Source organism: Epinephelus lanceolatus, chromosome 1 (genome assembly GCF_041903045.1).
Source record: "Epinephelus lanceolatus isolate andai-2023 chromosome 1, ASM4190304v1, whole genome shotgun sequence".
NCBI lineage: Eukaryota > Metazoa > Chordata > Actinopteri > Perciformes > Serranidae > Epinephelus > Epinephelus lanceolatus.
In genome coordinates this window covers 43,328,062-43,351,651 of record NC_135734.1, presented here as the reverse complement: position 1 = coordinate 43,351,651, position 23,590 = coordinate 43,328,062, and the positions used below count along the sequence as shown (strand labels likewise).

The window sequence follows — 23,590 nt, the reverse complement described above, 5'->3', positions numbered from 1 at the left end:
GTACTGTATATATATATATATATATATATATATATATATATATATATATATATTGGTCAGACATTTATAAGACGTACATTTTTTATAGGAACCCATGATTTTGGGGCTGAGTGCCACAAACACTGGCAGGAAGTCATTACTGGTTTTTGTCTTTTCATGGGATTTTTTGATTACAAAAAAATGCAGAATGTCACAACTGTGACAACTGTTTTTATTATATGTTATGTGCACTAAAAACAAATACACAAATCAAATGACAACTCAAGTATTAATTAGAACCTACGTCGTGCAGCATGTACAAGATGCTGCCATCTCTGGCTTTGTCCACGGCCTGGTTGGTGGGGATGAACACAGTCAGGGGTCCCGGTCCTCGCAGTGGAGGAGGTGACCCACAGTTCTGCAAACACACAAGCACATCGTATCTGATCAGAGCTGATGATTTAGCATTGATTCCCATTTAGCACTGGTTCAAACTTATCTGACATTTAACATCCCTCAGTCACTACTGGTACGACTCTTTGCATTCTCCCACACACATACAGTGTATATACACAAACACACATACATACAAGTATGCAGTTTATAATGATGACAAATTCCACCTTCAAATTTCTTATTAATTTTTGAAACAATGAGTCCTTTATTTCCAGATAGAAGTTAACAAAGCAGTTTCTTATTTCTGCCACCAGGTTTGCTGAAATGCTGAAATGGTCACTGGCAGATTTTATCAGCTGTACAGTAGCTAGCTAGTTGTATTGTTTAGGGCTCCCCCCTAATAGTCGACCAAACATTAGTCGACCGGAAAAATCATTAGTCAGCAAGATTTCATTGGTCGCTTAGTTGCAGAAAAAAACAAAAGTGAAACTCTATTAGTAGCTGTGCCTTGTCAAAATAAATCAATACCTATATGACTGGACCATGTGGGAATTTAATTTGAAAGGACAGACACAGGAAGTGGCCACACTCAGCAGTCAGACAGGAGTCAGGTTAATTTCCAGGGCTGGTACCTGCGGTTATTCCACAGGCTAGTTAATAACATGTCGGGCAGGAAATCCAAAGTGTGGGATCATTTTGAGAAGGTGAAGGACGAACCCAAGGTGATATGTAAACTCATCTTCATTGGTCGACTGCAAACATGACGTATCATCTGAAACATGGAAGTAGCTACATGCCCATTAGCCCACAGCGCCATTAACAGGCGGCTCGCTCAGTGTGTGACGTGCACTTGTAGATAAAATATAGGCCTATATTAATGAAGGTTCATTAGTACGGTTTTGTATTTCTCTGTAATGTAGCACAGTGTTAACAATGTTACTGATACTATTCTTTCTCACACCTTCAACTCAAACCATTGTGTTGCCCCACCCAAAATATATAATTTGATAATTGAATTAATATTGTAAACATGCAGGTAACTATTCGACTAAGGCCCTAAATGACGACTATTAGTTGACTAGGAAAATTCTTAGTCTGGGGCAGCCCTAGTATTGTCAATGTTGGGTGAAAATGTTGGATGAATTTTTATGTTGAAAAAAAAAAAAAAAAGCTTTCAACAAGACTCTTGTAAAAGGGTAAATAAAATACACATGATGGCTACCTCATGTCCCTACATGATATCACACAAAAGTCAGAGGCTAAAGCTAATGTATAACATATGATATGTATGATAAATGTTTGCTGAGGTTCCTGAAGTGTGAAAATTAAAACAATGTACTCTATAAAATAATGGAGTAACGGCCTTAGAAATTACACTACATTACTTCTGCAGATAAGAAGCTAGTGAGCCAGGCATTTTACTGTTTACATCTTACAGTAGAACAGATAAACACAGTCCTTACACTTTCACAATTATGTTTCTGGCATTAGAGGGATAAAAAAAAAAAAAGAAAAAAGACAGAAACCTCCAAACTCTTACATACGGACTATCTCTGTTATTATATCATGCACCTTGCTTCAACATGTGGAGAGGCCAAAATACGGACAGACCTAGCTACTGTTGCTAAGCTATGATTGACCAATCACTGTTCAGGAGAGGGGTTAGGCAAACTGTCACTTGCGATGAGAATCAGGGCTTAAATATGACTGATGTCTTCTCATCTGTGTGATGTTATTAACTAGAACAAAACTTTGGCACTCACATCAACCAGAGACAGGAAGCGGTTGTATTTTTCATCCAGAGTCAGAATCTCTGCGATAGTCTTATCAGCAAACTGGACACAAGGAGAAGAAGACGATCAGATGATTAACATTCACTTTCACAGGACGCTGTGTAGACTGGATTGTTTTTATGCATCTAACAGTTAGCAGGAAATAATCTAGTATACATTTAACTGAACACAAATATAACATATTAATGAATTAAGACAGATCACTTCGTATTAAGCAAAATACTGAGCAGCAGAACAAAACGTACAGAGCTCTTTTGATGAAAAAATGTTCACTCAGTTTATGTTGAAACATTTTTTGTATTATTCAAATGTTTGTTTCTGTTAAGCTCAGTGCAGATGCAGTTTATTTCCTGTGTGTGTGTGTGTGTGTGTGTGTGTGTGTGTGTGTGTGTGTGTGTGTGTGTGGTTTTAGGGAGTTTTACATATCTGTTGTAGTGACCTTTTAACTCACCTGTTCATCACGAAGAGGCCTTTCAGAAAGTGTGTTTGTGATTGGCCGGTCGATGATGTGGATGATCCCATTGGCTGCTGGCAGGTCTTCCTGGATGACAGTGTACAGTCTGCTGGGGTTCTCCATCAGGATGAACCTCTACATCAACCAGACAGAGATAATGAGTGTTTATGTGCACTTCAGTAACCTGGTTATTGAGACTTTCTGCAGTTTTCTAATTCCTTAAACATTGTGGAGACAGGAATTCAGGTCTATGCCCACTTTAAACTCAAAATATGTCAAACAGATTTGTACATTTTTCACACATTTCCCAACATTCAATTTTTCAACTTTGGGGTTGAGGAAATTAATATTTTAGATAGCAAGTAACAGCTCCAAAAAAGAGCCAGGATATTTTTCCTTCTCTTTCTGTTGCTCTACATCAAGTTAAGATGTTACAAATGAATCTGTGAGGAGGCTTTTAACATCTTCAGATTAAAGATTTTAACCCAGATAGGGTTAAATAACTAAATAAACCATGCAAACAGAGACAAACTCAGACTGCAGAAAGTTGGAAGTTATTTTATGCAGAAGTCTCCTTTAACCTGCAATAACTCGGTGGGCAAGGTCACAAATATCTTTTATGACAACACACACAAGAACCATGACGTTTTTGTCAAGTGGTTTGCAACATGCACCTGCTATGATAAACAAGAGCAGTCAGGAGAGAAGTCTTGATGAAGCTCCACCCCCTTTCTAACTCAGCACAGACAAACAGGAAACCGTTTATCATTTCTTGTTTCTGAGAGGAGAGACACAATGAGAGGCAGACGATAATATTTGTCTTAACACCAAAACTACCACATCCACTGAGGCAGCTGCAGGGGGAATACTGGCAACACTGGAATTACTGGAATACTGAAAATTGCATTTCAACCTGCTGCTGATTCCAGACAGTGAACTGGGCGAGGTAGAACTCAAAGTGAAAGTAACTTTCTTGACCAACTGCCTTTTGTTTCTGCTTGCTGTGTTTTAAGCTTTGCTGTGAGACAAAATGTCTGTCAGAAGAGAGAATGATCTCTCCTGTGTTATCTGCCATGACATCTTCAAAAATCCTGTTGTCCTGTCATGTAGCCACAGCTTCTGTAAAGAATGTCTGCAGAAATGGTGGAAGGGGAAACCAACATGTGAGTGTCCGTGCTGTAAGAGAAGATCCTCAAAGAGTGATCCACCTCGTAACCTGGCATTAATGAACCTGTGTGAGGCCTTCTTAGTGGAGAGAGATCAAGGAGCTTCAGCAGAGTCTGAGACTCTCTGCAGTCTGCACTCTGAGAAACTCAAACTCTTCTGTCTGGACCATCAGCAGCCGGTGTGTATCCTCTGCAGAGATTCAAAGAGACACAACAACCACAGATTCAGACCCATCGATGAAGCTGCACAGGAGCACAAAGAGGAGCTGCAGAAATCCCTGAAGACCTTACAGGAGAAGCTGAAGCTGTTTGAACAAGTTAAAGGAAACTGTGACCACACAGCACAACACATTAAGGTCCAGGCCCTACACACAGAGAGGCTGATTAAGGAGCAGTTTAGGAAACTTCACCAGTTTCTACGAGATGAAGAGGAGGCCAGGATCTCTGCTTTGAGGGATGAAGAGGGGCAGAAGAGTCACATGATGAAGGAGAAGATTGAGGCTCTGAACACAGAGATAGCAGCTCTTTCAGACACAATCAGAGCCACAGAGGAGGAGCTGAGAGCTGAAGACGTCTCATTCCTGCAGAACTACAAGGCTGCAGTGGACAGAGTCCAGCAGCGCCCCCTGCTGGATGATCCACAGCTGCCCTCAGGAGCTCTGATAGATGAGGCCAAACATCTGGGCAACCTGACCTTCAACATCTGGAACAAGATGAAGAAGATGGTCTCCTACACTCCTGTGATTCTGGATCCAAACACAGCGGACCCAGAACTTTTCGTCTCTGAAGATCTGACCAATGTGAGATCTGGAGAGCGACGACAGCTTCCAAAAAACCCGGAAAGGACCAAATTCACCTGTTCCATCCTCGGCTCTGAAGGATTTAACTCTGGGACTCACAGTTGGGACGTTGAGGTTGGGGACAACAAGGACTGGGAACTGGGCATGTTGGCAGAATACATCCAGATGAAGGGACGCCTACAGTCTGGATTGTGGAGAATTTTGTTCTCTGATGGAAAACTCACAGTGTTCTCCTCACTAGATCAAGAAAAAGATCTGCCACTGAAAAAGAAGCTCCAGAGGGTCAGAGTTTATCTGGACTTTGAGAAAGGAAAACTGTCATTCTCTGATCTTGATACTAACACACACATACACACCTTCACACACACCTTCACTGACACCCTGTTTCCGTACATTTACACTGAGAACCACCTCCCACTGAAGATTTTACCAGTGACGGTCTCTGTGACGGTGGAAAAGCGCAGTTAAAGATTTCTATGATAGGGTTGGGCAGTAAGACAATATGTACCGTGACTTTACATTTGTCAGCAGTCATTTCTGTTGACTGTTCACCAAGGTATCTTATTAATATGTCTGGTTTTATTGGGCCACTAGAGCAACACTGGGTGCAGGCTGTTTAGGGCAATGTTGGATTTACAGGTTTATTGCATCAATGTGAAGAAGTACTCTGCTTTTATTTATGCAAGTTATTATATTGGCTTCTTCCTCGCATATTACGATGGTAAAAAAAAAGTACAAGGATGGCAGGATATATAAAGAATGGTGTGCTATGACTTTGAGTAGTAATGTGGATTTTTTTTTCTTTCTATAAAGACTAGGAGGTCCTTTGCGAGACATGATCAAACATGTACACGTTGTGGTATACAAATGGTGAGTCACTGCAGAATATTTGCATTGAAGATGTTAAATGTGCATTTCTAAAACAAGTCTTTCCTCAACTCCCTTAACATTGTTTTCACTTGAAATAATCACCAACATCAGAAACTTGTAGGAGAAAACACAAGCAGGCCAAGCTGACAAATATCACTTTGTGTCATCTCATGGTATCTCTGTAGCTGCTGCCCCTTGACGTACATTTTAAAATCAGGCTTAACAACATACCAACTACAGGGCTTATCACTGTGTGCAAGACAGCTAACACATTTGTTACCAGTTAGAAAGCGGCATTGCAGGCACATTTGTTAATGCCTTAAACCTGCAAACATTTGATTTCAGAAATGTTTAAGCTGTGTTCAGGCTTTCCCACGCATTAATCAATTGGTGGTGCAACACTACTACATCTGCATTTGCTGCCACATTTTAGATTTTTTTGGAGCTGCATTTCTCTCTTTCATTTTCTCATGGCAAAGCTTATTCTGGGCACAGATGGAGCAGCAGAGCTCCAAGGGCAGTGAAACTGAAACTTCACTGTTCGTTAATTCATATTGTATAGTTTAGTGTTGTCTATCGTTTTTCAAAACAACTTAAGACTAAACCTGTGTTCCAATAGAAACCGTACACCCCTTGATCCAGCGCTGGGTATAACCAGTATGGGATTGCAGTCACTCGCCTCTGCAGCAGTTGCTCCTCAAATCCAACTACTCAATCTGATCAACTCTGAGCGATCCGACAACAAATTGATTGAGAGGAAATCTTGTGTGATGATCAAAAAGTTTGTTTCTTAACTCTTCACCCTGCAGCTCAAATTCAACAAAACTGCTGCTGAGGAAAAAGTAAACTCATGAAGACTTCTGCCTGTGCTGCATTCAGGGACCCACAAAAATCTGTGAAGTCAGAGAGGGGATACAGAATGATCACAGACACACACACACACACACACACACACACAACCCCCCCAAAAAAACAGAACATTTGCCGATCCAGCATACCTCAATCCTTTATGAGCCATTTTCAATGAAATTCTTCTTTATGATTAACAAAATAAGCTAAACTTATTGAATGCATTGATGAAGCAACATCACTCATAAGCAAGTAATACTACTGGGACTCTACAGAGCTGATCCTGATGATGACGAAGATTTTAGCATGATGACGAGACTGATGGAGGTGTTATTAAGTGTACAGTGGTGGTGGATGTATTATAATCAAATTGTTGATAATGTTGATTTTGAAAACATTGATTTTCATAATATGTTTGGCAGTAATGACAGTGATGAAGCTGTGATGATGTAAGATACCATGACACTGGATATTTACTTTCTTTGTGTGATGTAATGCCTTTTGTGAGATCACTGGAATATCAGTTAATGAGATGAATTTTACAGAACAGGCAGAAGGGTGGTATGACTTCAGTATCTGTGTTACGCTATGTTACCGGTGTGAATGTCAACAAAATGAATTAAATGAAATTGACTAATTAATGTCTGTAGCAGACACCAAATCAATAACTTGTGTTTTTATTGAGATTATTCTGATTGTGGAACCAATAAAAATTACGTGGAAAGTTTACACAGACTTGGGCTATGTCCTTGTGATCATCTTCAACTATCTAGACATTTTGAACATTTATACCTCATGAGCACTTTTCCCATCATCAAAATTTGTTCCATCTACAGTTTGGCTGCTGTGACTTTTTTAACTCTACTGCTACTACTGTTTTAACATTTTAAAAACTATGTCAAACAAATGAAGCTTTGCCTCAAGTTTTGAGGCTCAGCAATACATCAGAACGTAACACTGCCTTCTGAAAAATAAATCTTAACCTTACATGTGTGAGTGCAAGAGAGAACAAACTGGCATGCAACATCTTTTTAAGTCATTAACACCAAGTTCAAATATTCCCAAAATTGTAGCATGTATGCAGATTTTTAAACGCCAAAAACCTGTAAAAAAAAAAAAAAAAAAAAAAATAGTCAACAGACTGCTTTCCCATTGACACTAGACAAGAGAAGCATGTCTTACCATTTTGTCACATTTAATGTCATCGGCGGGACAGAAAACAGGTTAGTAAACAATAGAAAGCAGCCTGGAGGTCAGTGGAAATGACACAATGGTTACTTATTTTTTACATCTCTTACTTATGAAGTCTCTCTTTCAAACTCTGTGCAGACTAAATTTTGAAAAATGTTTGACTGTATTTTGTGGCGGCCCATCATTCCATTGCTCGGGCAAGGTGGCTAAAATTAGTGCTTCAACCCAGGCGGTGTATTTCCATCACTGCTGATCAGAGCTGAAGCCAATAAATACCTGTGACTACTTCAGATTCTTCTGTCCTGGGAATGAACGCAAATTGTAGCCTTTCCCATCAAATACAAAAGCCAGATGTCAATGGGTGTTAGTGGAATTTTCCCAGTGGAAAAGGGGCTGTAGTGGTTGGTAACAGGGTTGTGGAGTTTGGAGAGGAAGTTGGTACCTTGTTGCCTTTGCTCCTGAACCTGGCTCCGCTGTACAGGTTGAAGTCTTGTCCCTCCAGATCCTTGTAGAGGTGCTGACCCAGGATCAGGTGGTTTTTACACACCAGCTCCTCATTAACACCCTGTAGAGACAGCGTGGGTGAATAGATCACTAAAAAGGAATCTATTAATTCATTTTCGTCCTACTAGTTATTGACAAGAGGTTGATACAACTGTTCACCGAACAGGCAGTTAGCCCTGTAATCACAGAAACATCTGCACACTCTCTCTCAAAAATATATAAAGTGTAAAAGTTTAAAGGCTCACAACTGGGAAATGATACAAAGCTGCAAACTGTGAATGAAACGAATCCAGCAGAAGTCTGACTGATCCAACAACAAAAGACATTCACTCACACAGTGAACGTGACAAAAAGGCCCAAATGATTCTGAGATTATGGTGCACTATGATACACAAATGTGATGTCTCTTTGATAAAGCTTATAGTTAGGGCTGGCTCAGACTTGCCCTGTACCAGCCCCTAGTTAGGCTGACTTAGGCCTAGTCTGCCGGAGGACTCCCTATAATACACCGGGCTCCCTCTCTCTCCCTCTCTCTCTCTCTCTCTCTCTCTCTCTCTCTCTCTCTCACTCTCATCCTATTACTGCATCTTGCTAACTCGGCCATTCTGGATGTCACTAACTCGGCTTCTTCTCCGGAGCCTTTGTGCTCCACTGTCTCTCAGAATAACTCATGCCGCAGCGGTGCCTGGACAGTGTGACGTGTGTGGTTGTGCTGCTGCCGTGGTCCTGCCAGATGCCTCCTGCTGCTGCTGCCATCATTAGTCATTAGTCATACTTATACTGTTATTATACACATATGACTATTGTCACACAAGTATACTGTCAGATATTAATACATACTTTCAACATATTGTACCACAGTAGCCAGAACTATAACTATAATATTATTACTTTCATTAATGTTGTTGTAAGCTACTGTCATTACCTGCATCTCTCTCTCTGTCTCTCTCTCTCTCTCTCTGTCTCATTGTGTCATGCGGATTACTGTTAATTTATTATGCTGATCTGTTCTGTACGACATCTATTGCACGTCTGTCCGTCCTGGAAGAGGGATCCCTCCTCAGTTGCTCTTCCTGAGGTTTCTACCGTTTTTTTCCCCCGTTAAAGGGGTTTTTTTTGGGGGAGTTTTTCCTTATCCGCTGTGAGGGTCTTAAGGACAGAGGGATGTCGTATGCTGTAAAGCCCTGTGAGGCAAATTGTGATTTGTGATATTGGGCTTTATAAATAAAATTGAATTGAATTGAATTGAATTTATGTGGCCTGGGATCATAGGGGGTCTTTTAACATCAGACATCTTTGCCCAGGGTTATTCAGACCCCAAAGATCCCTCCCTCTGACCCATAGCCATGTGGAGACTCTCAGCAGCCTCTGGTCTGGTCCTGATGTGGTCAGTAGCTCTGTCTGGTTTTGTATTTGGTCTTGTTTTCTGTTTTTGTCACTTTCACTACATAGATTTTTTTTTTTAATCAGTCGGCTTCGTCTTTGATTTCCTTTTTCCTCTCCTGTTGCAAAGGTCTGACCAAATCATTGACTACTGCCATCAAATTACAATCAGCGATTCACAGAACTGCCTACTCTGTCTCTGAGCTTCCGAAATTCTTTTCAGCCTCCAGAGTTTTTCCAAGTCATGAGGCTGTTGAAAAGTACTCTGACCTGTGAAGTTGATTTCACCACTTATGTCTGTAAACCAGTCAGAAGCAGTCAGAAGCAGAGTTGTACACAAAGTAAATAAGAAGCCAGATTTTGAATCGATGTTGGAAAAAAGAAAAAATGTACCCCACATTACGATTCTATGGCTTTGTAGTTGATCAATAAAGCAAAATCAAAAAAAATACATATCTAGTGTATAAAGATGTTATATTATTTTCTTTTTAGCGCTTAGTTACCTTTTTCCCTTTCCTCTTGCTTCCTCTTGAGCTGCTGTAATGTGGGAATTTTCCTGGTGTGGGATTAATAAATCTTATCTTATCTTATCTTATCTTATCTTATCTCATTATCTCTGGTGTTATATTTCTCAGCTGAGCTTCCTCTGCCAGGCTCAAGATCGCACACTAAACTCTTCTTTGTTGGCACTGTTGCATAGATAGAAAAAAGACACACTTATTTGTGCAAGTTAGCAAAAAGAAAAGACGTGTGTTTCAGTTTTGCCAAAGTGATGAGATTCATTGCGGTTCAACCCTGCACCATAACTAAAACCACTGAGACACAAGTCATCACTGATTTTATCAAGTTGGGGTGGAAACCTTTTCAGTCTGAAACCCACACCTCCCCTTTATAGTCTGCAGGTCCCCCTTAGTGTTTTACTGTTTTGAGTTCTTGCTTTATATTCTAAAAATTAAAATGTCAGGTTTCTATGGTTACCTCAGATTTCACAGTCAGCATGTCTGTGTTTGTGTGTGCGTGCGCCCAGAGGCCTCACACTCTGGTTTGTTCTAGTTTGTACTGACCATCTGTCACTAGTTGTGTCTGTTTTCAGGACGGGCTGAGAGCGTGTGTGTGTTTGTGTGTGTGCGCTCCTGTGTGTGATCTGTTTGGGTGACAAGGCGACGAAAGGATTGTAATTTAAATCTGTCATCATCTGACATTCTTTGTTCTATCTGCTGACACTGTTTCATTATGTTTGGTGATTTAAAGTTGCAGCATTGTAACTTTTATAACAAATAACTTTTGTCATATTCGCTGAAACTGTCACTGTATCCACACAGCACTAAATGAGACAGATAACCTGTGGAAAAAAACAACATATTCCTCTCCCTACTCTATTGCCCTGTAGCAATTCCAATGGCCTTTCCGTGTGTGAATGAAAACAAGCAAGCAAAGCAAGGGTCAAACTGTCAAACTAGGCAGCGCTCAAACATGAATCAAGATTCACTTATTACATTGTCTATTTCTCGCACAATTGTTTTCAGAAACATATATTAGTGTACTGTTTAGTTGTACAAAGCAGGTCCGACCAGAGGGCAGAGCTTGGTACTTCCATCGACTATGTCCACAATGCCAACTGGGTCACAAACTTAAAGCTAAACAGTACGCTTAAATATGTTTCTGAAAACATTTGAGGCGAGAAATCAGCACTGCCTAGTTTGGCAATTTGACCACAGCTCATAAGCATGATTGATAGCTGTATAAAGCCCCGTTTCAACCAAACACTTTCAGTATGGTACCTTTGGAACCAAAAGTAACCGCAAACAGTACTCTTTGATGTGGGCGGGGTTGTTGTCACTCACTGTTCCGTCCAGCACTCACTGTAGTTCCTCATTACCCGTGACACAGAGGGAAGTCTGCACCTTGTCTGCATGCCGAAATTTTCAGAGCAAAATAAAACAGGCTGCAGTGAGAGTCTCTGTCTATAGGACATTCAAAAATAGCGGGTTTGTGCATTTAGTCCTTTTCAGGCAATCTCAGGGTTTTAGTGTTGCCTTAACCCACTATATGCAGTCCAGTTAACCCAGTCGAAATTAATATATACAAACTCTTGAAGATCCACTCATTACTACAAGATCATCAGGTCATGCAATTAGTTACAAGTTAACGTTCCACCTTAAAAGTGACCAGCAGAAGGCCCAGTGAATTTAGTTTCTTTTTTTCACCAACTAAAACTCTCCATGGTATGAACAGTGGTTACATGAGCCTCAGAGTGACCGTCCTCTACTGACCAATCAACAGACTGCAGTGTTCACAGATCCACCTTTTAGTACCAGATCTGTGTGCTAGGTACCCCAACAGAGGGGGGGGGGGGGGCAAAAATGGGGACGGTACATAACGGTTCCATTGGTACCATCCACAACTTTTCACAGTGGGAACAGAAAAAATGCATTCCGAACTGAACTGAACCGAACTGCTCGGTGGTAATTGTCTCTGATTGGTTGTCTTCAATGTGCCGCAGTAGATTCAAGCAAATGCTATTGGAAGCAGTAGAAAGAGGAGGAGGGACGTCATTTTTTTAACAGATTATTTGTCTCATGTACTTCTTTTAGAATATAGTGAGTTTAACTATGACAGTTATTTTCATAAATTATACCAACTGCAGCTTTAAGAAACCTAGCAACAAATCAAACAATATTATAACAGTAAATTTAGATGTGCAGCAGGATGTCAGACATTTTGAAAGGAAACCTGCGGCACAGTGAGTCATCAGAGGTGCAAAGCAGCTCGATGATGTTGAAGGTGAGAAAATATGATGTGCATGTCCTACAGCTAGGAGGAACAACACCTCAGCCAAATCAATTAAATAGTTACAGGTTCCTGCAGTAACAGTGCGGTTAATTTCCTGATAGAAAATTTTAGGTGACAGACAGTTAGAGTTCTGAATGTTTAACTAAGAAACATCCAATCACAGAGCTGCTGAGTGCTCCTCTTACTGCAAACTGAGGATAAAGATTGCACTTTTAAATCACAGTTTAAAATCAGTTCATTTTCACATTCAGTGGTGGATTTTGTTTCCAACCGTTCTGAATTTGAAACAGTTGAAACTCACAGTTCTTTAGAGGTATTCACCAAAAAGCTGATTTCACAGAAGCAAAGGTGGAATACTTCAAATAAATCTTTAGTATGTTTACAATATTTAGGAGACTTCTGTGTTTCTGTCCTGAAGAACACTGAGGAGATCATTAAAAGAAAACAGTGTAATGGTAACAACACAAACAGGTGGTAATCTACAGACAGACGGGTGACTTACTGTCAGAGGTGTTTTCAGCAGGGGGATGAAAGCTGTGAAGGGTCCATTGTGACTCAGCAGCAGCATACAGCCTTTCTCTGTAACAAACACACGCATAATTATACCAAACGTCCAAGGTCACAGCAAAGATACAACATAGCAACAATAAAAAGTGGCAATAAGCAGAAAAATCACATCTTTTCTTTCACAATAGTGTTAAAAACATAATTCTGTGGTCTCACATTTTTGCTTATTTAATGAACCCATCCAAAACGTTTTGAACGTAACTGTACTTTCATAACTGAGATAGAAAAATAATAATTTGGCCTTGAATCAAATCATCAACTTGATCAATCAAATTGAAGTGAATTTCTGTTAAGCCATTGATTCACATCACTGAAGTGGTACAGTACAGTGTCGTATAACAAACATTTTTTAACAATGTATTTGTGATTCTTTTACCAAACATGGCGACAGTTCCAGTCAGATTTTCTCTCTGGCTTCCACTCCTGTCCAGCTCTATCAGCCGCTCCATGAGGTTACCATAACAACGATGTCCATCACCAATCTGACCCGCCTCACACACACACCTGAGACAGTGGGGTAAGAGGATGGGGTTGACAAATGACACTACAATACACACACAATCACTCAAACTGACAAACAGCTAAAGCCAGAGAGAGCTGAGGGCCATTGACATGCTGTGTTTTTTTGCACCCTCATATCCACTGTTGTCACTGTAGACGTGGGGAAGGCAAGCTCGAAAGCCGGAGCACCACCACTGCTGTCTGGATGTGCAAGTGTTTTCAAGGGCCTATTGCAAAGGCGCAACTGCTGCCCCTTGAGATAAAGTTCAAGTTTGGGAACAAAGCAATGTGCACAGCATATCATGTGACGAGGAACAATCACAGCCGGCAGATAGCTTTTCTGTCTCCAGTAAATACCAGCCTGTGGTAAATATGGAGGATAAGTTCCTCATTTTAGTGCAGAGCTACCCAGAGCTTTACATCTGTCCCATGAACAACATTTTAAATACACACTTAACAAACATAGCCTGGAAGAAGATCAGCTCCGACCTCAGGGTTTCTGCTAAGTAGGTTATGGTTGCTTAGCAACATCAGGTGCAACCTGCCTCTGCACTTTGGAAAGTTGGCACAAGAACTCTACCTTTAGCACCAATTCTTGTTCTAGTCTGGTACTGGCAGACATGTTTCCCAGGTCTACCTCTTATTCTAGTCTGGATTATTTAGATTTATGACAATTCTGGTTACAGTTCTTGCATTCTCGGAACCCATCGGCTCTATTCGGCGTCTGACTTCCAGCAGACGGCAATACAGCCTCTGGGGGCAGACCCCCATTTTTTTGGTATTCCGGTTTGAGGAGGCGAATTTTGGTTTCCGACTTCCGTTTATATATAAGTAAATAAGCTGAACCATTGCGATGGATTCAGAGTTTGCAGTGGCGCCAATTATGTTCCGCCTCGTTAGTTCACTGCATGGACCGTTTAACCTGGCAACAACTGCAGCCAGCTCAAACGTGATTGATCAATATCATGCGGACTACAAACAGCCTAGCACTGGAAACCAGGGCTCTTCCACTCTTCCTCCGGAGGCAAGATCTCCGGGGTTTGCCTACAGACTCTACATTCACTGCATGTAGAGTCTGTATATAGAGACTACGGTTCTTGTAAATGCTAAACAGATGGACTTGCATTTGTATAGCTCCTTCCTAATCTTCTGACCACTCAAAGCACTTTTTACACTACAAGTCACATTCACCCATTCACAAACACATTCACACACTGGTGGCGGAGGCTAACGCACAAGGTGCCACCTACTACTCAGTTTTTAGACATTCACACACCAACGGCACAGCCATTGGGAGCAGTGTGGGAATCAAACCGCTGATCTTGTCATTAGTGAAAGACCCGCTCTACCTCCTGAGCAACAACCGGCCACATCTACTTCTTATGTTAGTTTAGACTTGGTTCTAGTTCCTGTTGTATTTCTGTACCTAGGACCATCAAGAGAGTTCTAGGACTGGGGAGAAAAGACCAGGGACTTGTTCAGGTTATAGTTCTAAAGAGTAAGAGAGCATTAGAAGAATACAAAAACTATGTTCTGGATAAGGGCGGCAGTAGCTCAGTCTGTAGGGACTTGGCTTGAGAACTGGAGGGTGGCCGGTTCAGGCACGGACTGTGGACTGGTGGCTGGTAATTTGCCTGTTCAACTCCTATGCACTACCGAGGTACCTCTGAGCAAGGTTCTGAACCCTACATGTGAATTTCAGGCCTATGTGTATGTAAAATAACAAGGAGTAAAAAAAAATTCCCTCCGCAGATGAATAAAGTAATTCTTCTTCTTAATTGTAGTTCTGGGTTCTAGTCCTTGTTCTAGATCTAGACCTACTGTACTGTATTTCTGGAGAGTAAGAAAGACAAAGATTTAAAAAAGAAGGGGCAAGCATGTCATCTGAGACGTCTGGTTCCAATATCAACTCTAGAGAGCAAAAGAGAAGCAAAAGGCTGAGACAAAAAAAAAAACTAGTTCTGGATCTACTTCTGGTTCTAGTCCTTGTATAGTTCTTGTGTCGAGACATGGATCTAGCTCTAGTTCTAGAGAGCATGATACAGACAAAGTATTTGCGAGACTGACCTGGGTTGTCCATCCACTTCAGTTTGACAGGCAGCTGTGGGGTCACAGGTGTCCGCCGAGCAGGCAGAGACCAGCTCACAACCAAACTCAGCACTGCCACCCTTAGGAGACATGCCGAACATACACTCGCAGCTGGACTGAGAGAAGGACACACAAAGAAAGAGTCAAGTTGAGTACAGTTTTTGAGCACAGGATTTAGCTCTGGTTTTGATTATGGAATCATAGATATGATATGCAAGATTTTCCTAAAAAACAAACAAACAAACAAAAAAAAAACATGTATAGACTCATACAGAAGTAAACCCTCTCAATAATCACTTATGACCCACTAGAAGTGTGTAGCAGTGTATTTTTCTGCGGAGAGTCTGCCCTCTGCCTGTATTTTCTTATTTTCTTCTTATATTCTGTGTTCGGGATGTTTATGGGTGTGTACCGCCACAGCACTGAGGTGAGGTTGGGGATTTATAAAAAAGTAGCGATCAGGTGCCAGACTCTAAACAGCAGGCATCCAAGAGGCACAGTGCCCAAGAAACGCAAATACAGCGAGGCGAAACACTGAACGAGAGTGAATCTAGAGTCAGCTTTTACTTACTTTTACTGGCGAGTGTGTTTACAAACAGTAACCAACAATCCTGCTTAATAAACCTTTAATACTAACTTGTGAATTTTTGTCCTGACATCAACTCTCTGTGCTGCTGGTTTCAGTGCAGATGGTCATTCTAGCCCTGGTTCTAGTCAAAGATAAGTCTTGTTCTAGACCTGGTTCTGGTCTAGGCTCTGGAGGCGTCCTCACGTTATTGGGTCCTTTGAAGACACAGATGGTGGAGCTGATGGGACACCCTCCATTGTTCACGGAGCAAGGGTTTCTGGGTACACAGATTTTGCCATCTCCCTCATAGTCAGGCTTACAGGCACAGACAACCTTTGACCCCTGTGAAGAACACTGGGCGTTGACATCGCAGTCCCTTGGTGAGCAAAGACCTGAGCAGGAAATGAAGATCGAAGTCAAAGTCACAACAAAACTTGCATCTTTAACCTCAATTTCAAAACGAAAACAAACATTCACAAAACATTCTCATTTCCTGAAATAATAAACAATTAAAACAAGAGTTAGCTCTAGTACTGGACGCACCTCTAGTCCAATGCCAGGGGACAGGAAAGAGGGGGTGGGAGAAAGGATTTTTTTATGGATCAAGTTCTTGTTCTATCCCTGAGTTCTGGAAACAAAGAAAGAGCTGGGAGACTAGTTCTGGGTCTATTTCTGTTTCTTGTTCTTGTCTAGTTTTGATCTTATTTTAGACTTTTTGCTTGTTCTCGTCCTGATCCTTGATCTGTATCTAGACAGGAGACGCTCTGTACTAGTTCTAGTTTTAAGGAGCAAATAACAGGTTCTTGTTCTGGTTGTAGTTCCAGTCTAGATTCTAGCTGTGGTCCTCAGGTGCAAGAATGACTTAAAGGAAGCGAGACACCTTAGGCCTGTTTCCACCGCAGGAACTTCAGGGTAATTTTACGGGACCGGGGCCATTGGTGCGTGTCTCCACCGCAGGAACCACCCCCGAAGGACAGAGTTCGGGAACTTTTACAGGGGCTAAACAAGTCCCTGCCTCGGAGTAGGTACTCAGAACAGCCCCAAAAAACTCCTGGCTGGGGCTTGGGGTTTACTTGGTGCTGATTGGATATACTCAGGGCGGGATGTGACGTCAACAGAAAGCGACAAAATAGCCGTCATTTTTAAAACTCAGCAGACGAGGGTTAGCTCGTTCATAGCTTCCACCGCCATGTAAATGAAGAGACACGCCAGAAACCCAGCAACCACCTCAGCTCCTTCCATGTTGATCATCGTCTTTCTTATGTCTGCTTTCTTCTTCTTACTTCTGCTTCGTACTTCTGCTTCTGCTTCTTTGTTGTTGTTCTTCTTCGTTTGTTTCTTTGCCGCGTCGCCCCGGTTAAAATGGTCACGCAACGATTACATCACATCCAGAGCCCGGTAACTTTACAGGAACCTTCCTCCTACTCCGCCGCACAGTGGAGATATGGTGGTTGAGAGGGCCGAGCAAGAGGACGTTCCTGTAAAGTTCCTGCCCCCCAAAGAGTACCAGGAACTTCTTCAGTGGAAACGAGTCTCTTGTTGTTTGTAGTTTTGGTTCTAGATGTAAACCTGCTGTATATCTAGAGATAACTAGTGCCCACAACATGATACAGAATAAAGACAATGTTTCAGGACTTTGAGGACACTATCAAAGCTTGACTAGCAGCCCTGTGAGACTGTAATGTTCTTTACACCAAAAAATAAAACTGTTTGATTGATAAGAAATAAACAGACAAATATTCTTAGATCCCTACCACTACTGGGGAAAAGTGTAAAGTCTGTCCTGAGGGTGGCGCCAGAGAGAAAGGTCATGTTGCCCAACTTGTTGAGTTTATACTCCGTACAGTAGCAATTTTAGGACATCTCAGACCCTCTTGCTAATCTCAGCTTGTGCATTCACACCAAAAGCTTCATGAGCGCCAGCAGTCGCTCAGGTCGCTGGCATCGCGCTGCCTGGCAGCTCTGGCAGGGCTTGCAGAAGGCTGCCAAGGGGCGGGGCTTTCAAGCTGCGCTGCAGAAGATCTCTTTCTTTCTTTCTTTCTTTCTTTCTTTCACTGTCCTGCCTTGAGAATATTCACAGTCTGCAATTGGCTGCTGCTTGCTGCTGCTTCGGCGGCGGCGCTGCTCATTTGCATAAAGTTGAGCTTCTCTCAACTTCACAGTGACGCTCTGGTTGCTGGCATCGCACTGCTCGCCGCTGCCAAGGCTCCAGACGCCCTTCGTAGCAAGCGTACATTGAAAATGAATGGCTGCCGGCCACTTATGACGCTCCTGACGCTTTTGGTGTGAATGCACAAATCCTCAGATCAAGAACTGTCATGCTAATATTAGTTATACAAATTAGCCATTCCTAAGTCCCACCCCCTCTCCCTCTGTGCTCCAGTAACATTTGAGCAAGCTTGGTACCCAGCAGAACCTCGGTTAGCTTTCCCCTCTCCTGTTAAACTTGGATATGCTATGTGCTAGGCTCGTCTATGTTGAAAAGAAAACCAAAGTTTGAGGATGTTTGAAAGATGCAGCTGGGGGTCTGTCAGAATATTCACAGATACATTGTATATAATCCTATCTTAAGTTATTTAACGTTAGCAACTAGCCAGGTAACATACACTGCCTGGCCAAAAAAAAAGTCACCACCAAAAAAAAAGGTCATACACTCTAATATTTCGTTGGACCGCCTTTAGCTTTGATTACGGCACGCATTCGCTGTGGCATTGTTTCGATAAGCTTCTGCAATGTCACAAGATTTATTTCCATCCAGTGTTGCATTAATTTTTCACCAAGATCTTGCATTGATGATGGTAGAGTCTGACCGCTGCGCAAAGCCTTCTCCAGCACATCCCAAAGATTCTCAATGGGGTTAAGGTCTGGACTCTGTGGTGGCCAATCCATGTGTGAAAATGATGTCTCATGCTCCCTGAACCAGTCTTTCACAATTTGAGCCCGATGAATCCTGGCATTGTCATCTTGGAATATGCCCGTGCCATCAGGGAAGAAAAAATCCATTGATGGAATAACCTGGTCATTCAGTATATTCAGGTAGTCAGCTGACCTCATTCTTTGAGCACATACTGTTGCTGAACCTAGACCTGACGTTTGGTGAGATCAAATCGAAGAAAAACAACAGTAGAACTCAGGGCTATGTTTAATAGTGAAAGTAAGAGCATTTCCACACGCACAATGCAAAGGGAACTCAAGGGATTGGGACTGAACAGCTGTGTAGCCTTAAGAAAACCACTAATCAGTGAGGCTAACCAGAAAAAAAGGCTTCAGTTTGCTAGGGAGCATAAAGATTGGACTCTGGAGCAATGGAAGAAGGTCATGTGGTCTGATGAGTCCAGATTTACCCTGTTCCAGAGTGATGGGCGCATCAGGGTAAGAAGAGAGGCAGATGAAGTGATGCACCCATCATGCCTAGTGCCTACTGTACAAGCCTGTGGGGGCAGTGTTATGATCTGGGGTTGCTGCAGTTGGTGATCGCCGATCACAATCATTGAGGATTTTTTCCCGGCCACATTTCTTCCTCGAAGACGATGGGTCCCCACTATCCTTCCAGTTTTTAATAATGCGTTGGACAGTTCTTAACCCAATTTTAGTAGTTTCTGCAATCTCCTTAGATGTTTTCTCTGCTTGATGCATGCCAATGATTTGACCCTTCTCAAACAGACCAACATCTTTTCCACGACCACGGGATGTGTCTTTCGACATGGTTGTTTAGGAAATGAGAAGCAACTCATTGCACCAGTTGGGGTTAAATAACTTGTTGCCAGCTGAAAGATAATCGCCCATGCAGTAATTATCCAATAGGAGGCTCGTACCTATTTGCTTAGTTAAATCCAGGTGGCGACTTTTTTTTTAGCCAGGCAGTGTATAGCTACACAAGAGGAGTTGGTCTAATATCAAAGCACCTGTGTCAGCCATATTTGCTTCCTCCTTATTTCTGTTAGTTTTGGTGGTGACATATGTTTAAAATAACATGTACTATCATTATCCAGAAAAGATAAAGGCTAATGTTCCTTTGTTTATATTGTCTCTGACAGGGTTTGTGCCGCCCCAAGGTTGGTTTCAAAATTGAAGAGAGATGAGAGTTCTTTGCTGATACCTAAAAGGGGGAGTGCCAGCAGTGGAGGAGCAACGTTTGATGGATAGTCTTGTCATTCTTGGTCTCTACGCAAAGAATGTGTCTCAATTGGCTTTGTCTTGCTTTGTTCATCAAAGTTAATATTGCATATTTTGGGCTGGGAAATATGGAGAAATCAATGTCGTGATATTTTTGACCAAATACCTTGATATCCCTGTTGTGAAATTTTTGTAGGGTTGAGCATTATTGTGTTCACAACATATTTACACATTGAGATTTTTGATAAACAATCATCAGTAATGTGGATATAATAACTGAGTGTTAAAGGAACAGCTACAACAGTCTGGTGGTAAGTTCAGGAAATTACATCACTTTACTGTAATGCATCCTTTCAAGCTGTAGTCTATTACTTTTATAAAAATAACTTTGACTATATCCACATTACATGAGACAGACAATGTGTAAAAACGTCATGTTCCTCCTCCTCACAGTTCTTCTAATGGTATTGTAAAAATCCACCACACAAGAACAAAAACAACCCGCCAGAGCCAAAGAGTCTCCAACGCAGTTGTCAATCATGACAGTCATGGCTAAGTGAACTGGTAAATTTTATTGTCAAACACTAAAACTAAAAAAGCACTGATGGAATATGAATCAAAATTCTGTAACCACATTGCCTATTTCTTGCCTCAAATGTCAAATATTAGTATGCTGTTTAGCTGTAAAACGACAAAGTTTGTCACCGGATCACCATGTTGAAAACTTTCAGCCATGGGTCAGAGCAAACTCAAACAGCTTAAACTACAAGTCCTATATGCAACAACACAGAGAAATCTGAGATGACTGTTAAGTTGTGTATTTACTCATGCATTTGCCCTGTGGTGTCCTCCTGTATCCTGGCAAACATTCACAGTCGGCGGCGTCTCCCTCCCCTTTACAGTACGAGTAGGGGATGCAGTTACTGCATTTGGTACTCACTGCCAACAACAAACAACACAGCATCAACTCACTGTGGGCAACAATAAAACATCATAACAGTAAAAACATACTGAAGCAACAAATGCAGCACGTGTCACTTCATGTTACTCACCGACACCCAGATGACATAAAAAACAAATCTATTGGGGTATTAAACCTCAATACTTTATGGAACAACTGACTGAAATGTATCTTATTTTGTTTACTTATTTTTTGATAAGACCGTTCCTGATTTAAATTACAATTTTGCAAATTTAAGACAGGATTTTATTGACAAAGTCATTATAAGACTGCTTGTGTTTTCACTACAAAACTTTGGCTTCCTTTGTTTAATGAAAAAAATATTTTTACTGTGTGTCCCCGTCAACTTTAAACTTTTTTTTGTGCCCCTATCTGTTTAAATCAAGTAATTTCAGTTCATACAGTCATATGGTCGCCTTCAATTGTTACTGTGAGCTCACAAAGCAGCAGCAAGTGCTTTGTGGCCTTTTGTGACCTGGTTTAACCTAACTCTCTGAAGGGTGGAGCCATATATAGTAGACCACCATTATCAAAGTGTGTTTTTATTGTTAGGTTGACATAAATGCAGGAAATACTTTCAGGATTCTTGAGAGGGCCTTCTTTTAAAAAACAGAACAATCATGAATACTCAATTTTATCCTAATAATATGCAGCAATATAGTCTGATATACAGTACAGGCCAAAAGTTTGGACACACCTTCTCATTCAATGGATTTTCTTTATTTTCATGACTATTTACATTGTAGATTCTCACTGAAGGCATCAAAACTATGAATGAACACATGTGGAGTTATGTACTTAACAAAAAAAAGGTGAAATAACTGAAAACATGTTTTATATTCTAGTTTCTTCAAAATAGCCACCCTTTGCTCTGATTACTGCTTTGCACACTCTTGGCATTCTCTCCATGAGCTTCAAGAGGTAGTCACCTGAAATGGTTTCCACTTCACAGGTGTGCCTTATCAGGGTTAATTAGTGGAATTTCTTGCTTTATCAATGGGGTTGGGACCATCAGTTGTGTTGTGCAGAAGTCAGGTTAATACACAGCCGACAGCCCTATTGGACAACTGTTAAAATTCATATTATGGCAAGAACCAATCAGCTAACTAAAGAAAAACGAGTGGCCATCATTACTTTAAGAAATGAAGGTCAGTCAGTGCGGAAAATTGCAAAAACTTTAAATGTGTCCCCAAGTGGAGTCGCAAAAACCATCAAGCGCTACAACAAAACTGGCACACATGAGGACCGACCCAGGAAAGGAAGACCAAGAGTCACCTCTGCTTCTGAGGATAAGTTCATCCGAGTCACCAGCCTCAGAAATCGCAAGTTAACAGCAGCTCAGATCAGAGACCAGATGAATGCCACACAGAGTTCTAGCAGCAGACCCATCTCTAGAACAACTGTTAAGAGGAGACTGCGCGAATCAGGCCTTCATGGTCAAATAGCTGCTAGGAAACCACTGCTAAGGAGAGGCAACAGGCAGAAGAGATTTGTTTGGGCCAAGGAACACAAGGAATGGACATTAGACCAGTGGAAATCTGTGCTTTGGTCTGATGAGTCCAAATTTGAGATCTTTGGTTCCAACCGCCGTGTCTTTGTGAGACGCAGAAAAGGTGAACGGATGGATTCCACATGCCTGGTTCCCACTGTGAAGCATGGAGGAGGAGGTGTGATGGTGTGGGGGTGTTTTGCTGGTGACACTGTTGGGGATTTATTCAAAATTGAAGGCACACTGAACCAGCATGGCTACCACAGCATCCTGCAGCGACATGCCATCCCATCCGGTTTGCGTTTAGTTGGACGATCATTTATTTTTCAACAGGACAATGACCCCAAACACACCTCCAGGCTGTGTAAGGGCTACTTGACCAAGAAGGAGAGTGATGGAGTGCTGCGGCAGATGACCTGGCCTCCACAGTCACCGGACCTGAACCCAATCCAGATGGTTTGGGGTGAGCTGGACCGCAGAGTGAAGGCAAAGGGGCCAACAAGTGCTAAACACCTCTGGGAACTCCTTCAAGACTGTTGGAAAACCATTTCAGGTGACTACCTCTTGAAGCTCATGGAGAGAATGCCAAGAGTGTGCAAAGCAGTAATCAGAGCAAAGGGTGGCTATTTTGAAGAAACTAGAATATAAAACATGTTTTCAGTTATTTCACCTTTTTTTGTTAAGTACATAACTCCACGTGTTCATTCATAGTTTTGATGCCTTCAGTGAGAATCTACAATGTAAATAGTCATGAAAATAAAGAAAACGCATTGAATGAGAAGGTGTGTCCAAACTTTTGGCCTGTACTGTATCTTCAAACAGATTACAGTGCGTCACGGTCTTACCTTGGTCGCAGCGTTTCCCAGTGTACGGGGGCTGACACAAACACTGTCCATCACCCTCTGGACCTTTATTACACACTCCATTCACACAGTCACACTCTACACAGACAGACAGACAGACAGACAGACAGACACACACACACACACACACACACACACACACATACAGAGTAATGTTATTCAGACAACTGTAGGACTTTCTTGCAGCTGTTTACCATAGTCTTAAGATTTGTTAAATCTCACACATTTTTAATCAAAGGTCAGAGATGAGAGAAACTAC

At 41.6% G+C, this 23,590-nt stretch overlaps 2 protein-coding genes across 3 annotated transcripts in view; one reads left to right on the top strand and one right to left on the bottom strand.

Moving 5' to 3' along the window:
* Window positions 1-23,590, bottom strand: part of stab1 (stabilin 1) — a 118,047-nt gene that overhangs the window by 80,162 nt on the left and 14,295 nt on the right. The window contains exons 6-15 of the mRNA XM_033625556.2: window positions 23,314-23,409; window positions 20,844-20,957; window positions 16,107-16,294; window positions 15,314-15,450; window positions 13,122-13,249; window positions 12,681-12,757; window positions 7,941-8,063; window positions 2,620-2,757; window positions 2,139-2,210; window positions 284-397 (exon numbers count right to left, since the gene is read on the bottom strand). Of these exons, the coding sequence (XP_033481447.2) occupies window positions 284-397; window positions 2,139-2,210; window positions 2,620-2,757; window positions 7,941-8,063; window positions 12,681-12,757; window positions 13,122-13,249; window positions 15,314-15,450; window positions 16,107-16,294; window positions 20,844-20,957; window positions 23,314-23,409 (1,187 nt within the window). The remainder of the gene's footprint in view (window positions 1-283; window positions 398-2,138; window positions 2,211-2,619; window positions 2,758-7,940; window positions 8,064-12,680; window positions 12,758-13,121; window positions 13,250-15,313; window positions 15,451-16,106; window positions 16,295-20,843; window positions 20,958-23,313; window positions 23,410-23,590) is intronic.
* On the top strand, window positions 3,356-7,633 carry LOC117256255 (E3 ubiquitin-protein ligase TRIM35-like). Of its 2 annotated transcripts, XM_078170850.1 has the most exons (2): window positions 3,356-3,568; window positions 3,733-7,633. In XM_078170850.1, exon 2 carries the CDS (start codon window positions 3,848-3,850, stop codon window positions 5,054-5,056), a length of 1,209 nt encoding a protein of 402 aa, XP_078026976.1. In that variant the 5' UTR covers window positions 3,356-3,568; window positions 3,733-3,847; the 3' UTR covers window positions 5,057-7,633. The 2 variants fall into 2 exon arrangements, with proteins under 2 accessions (XP_078026976.1, XP_033481448.2); XM_033625557.2 differs by having other exon boundaries at window positions 3,356-7,633.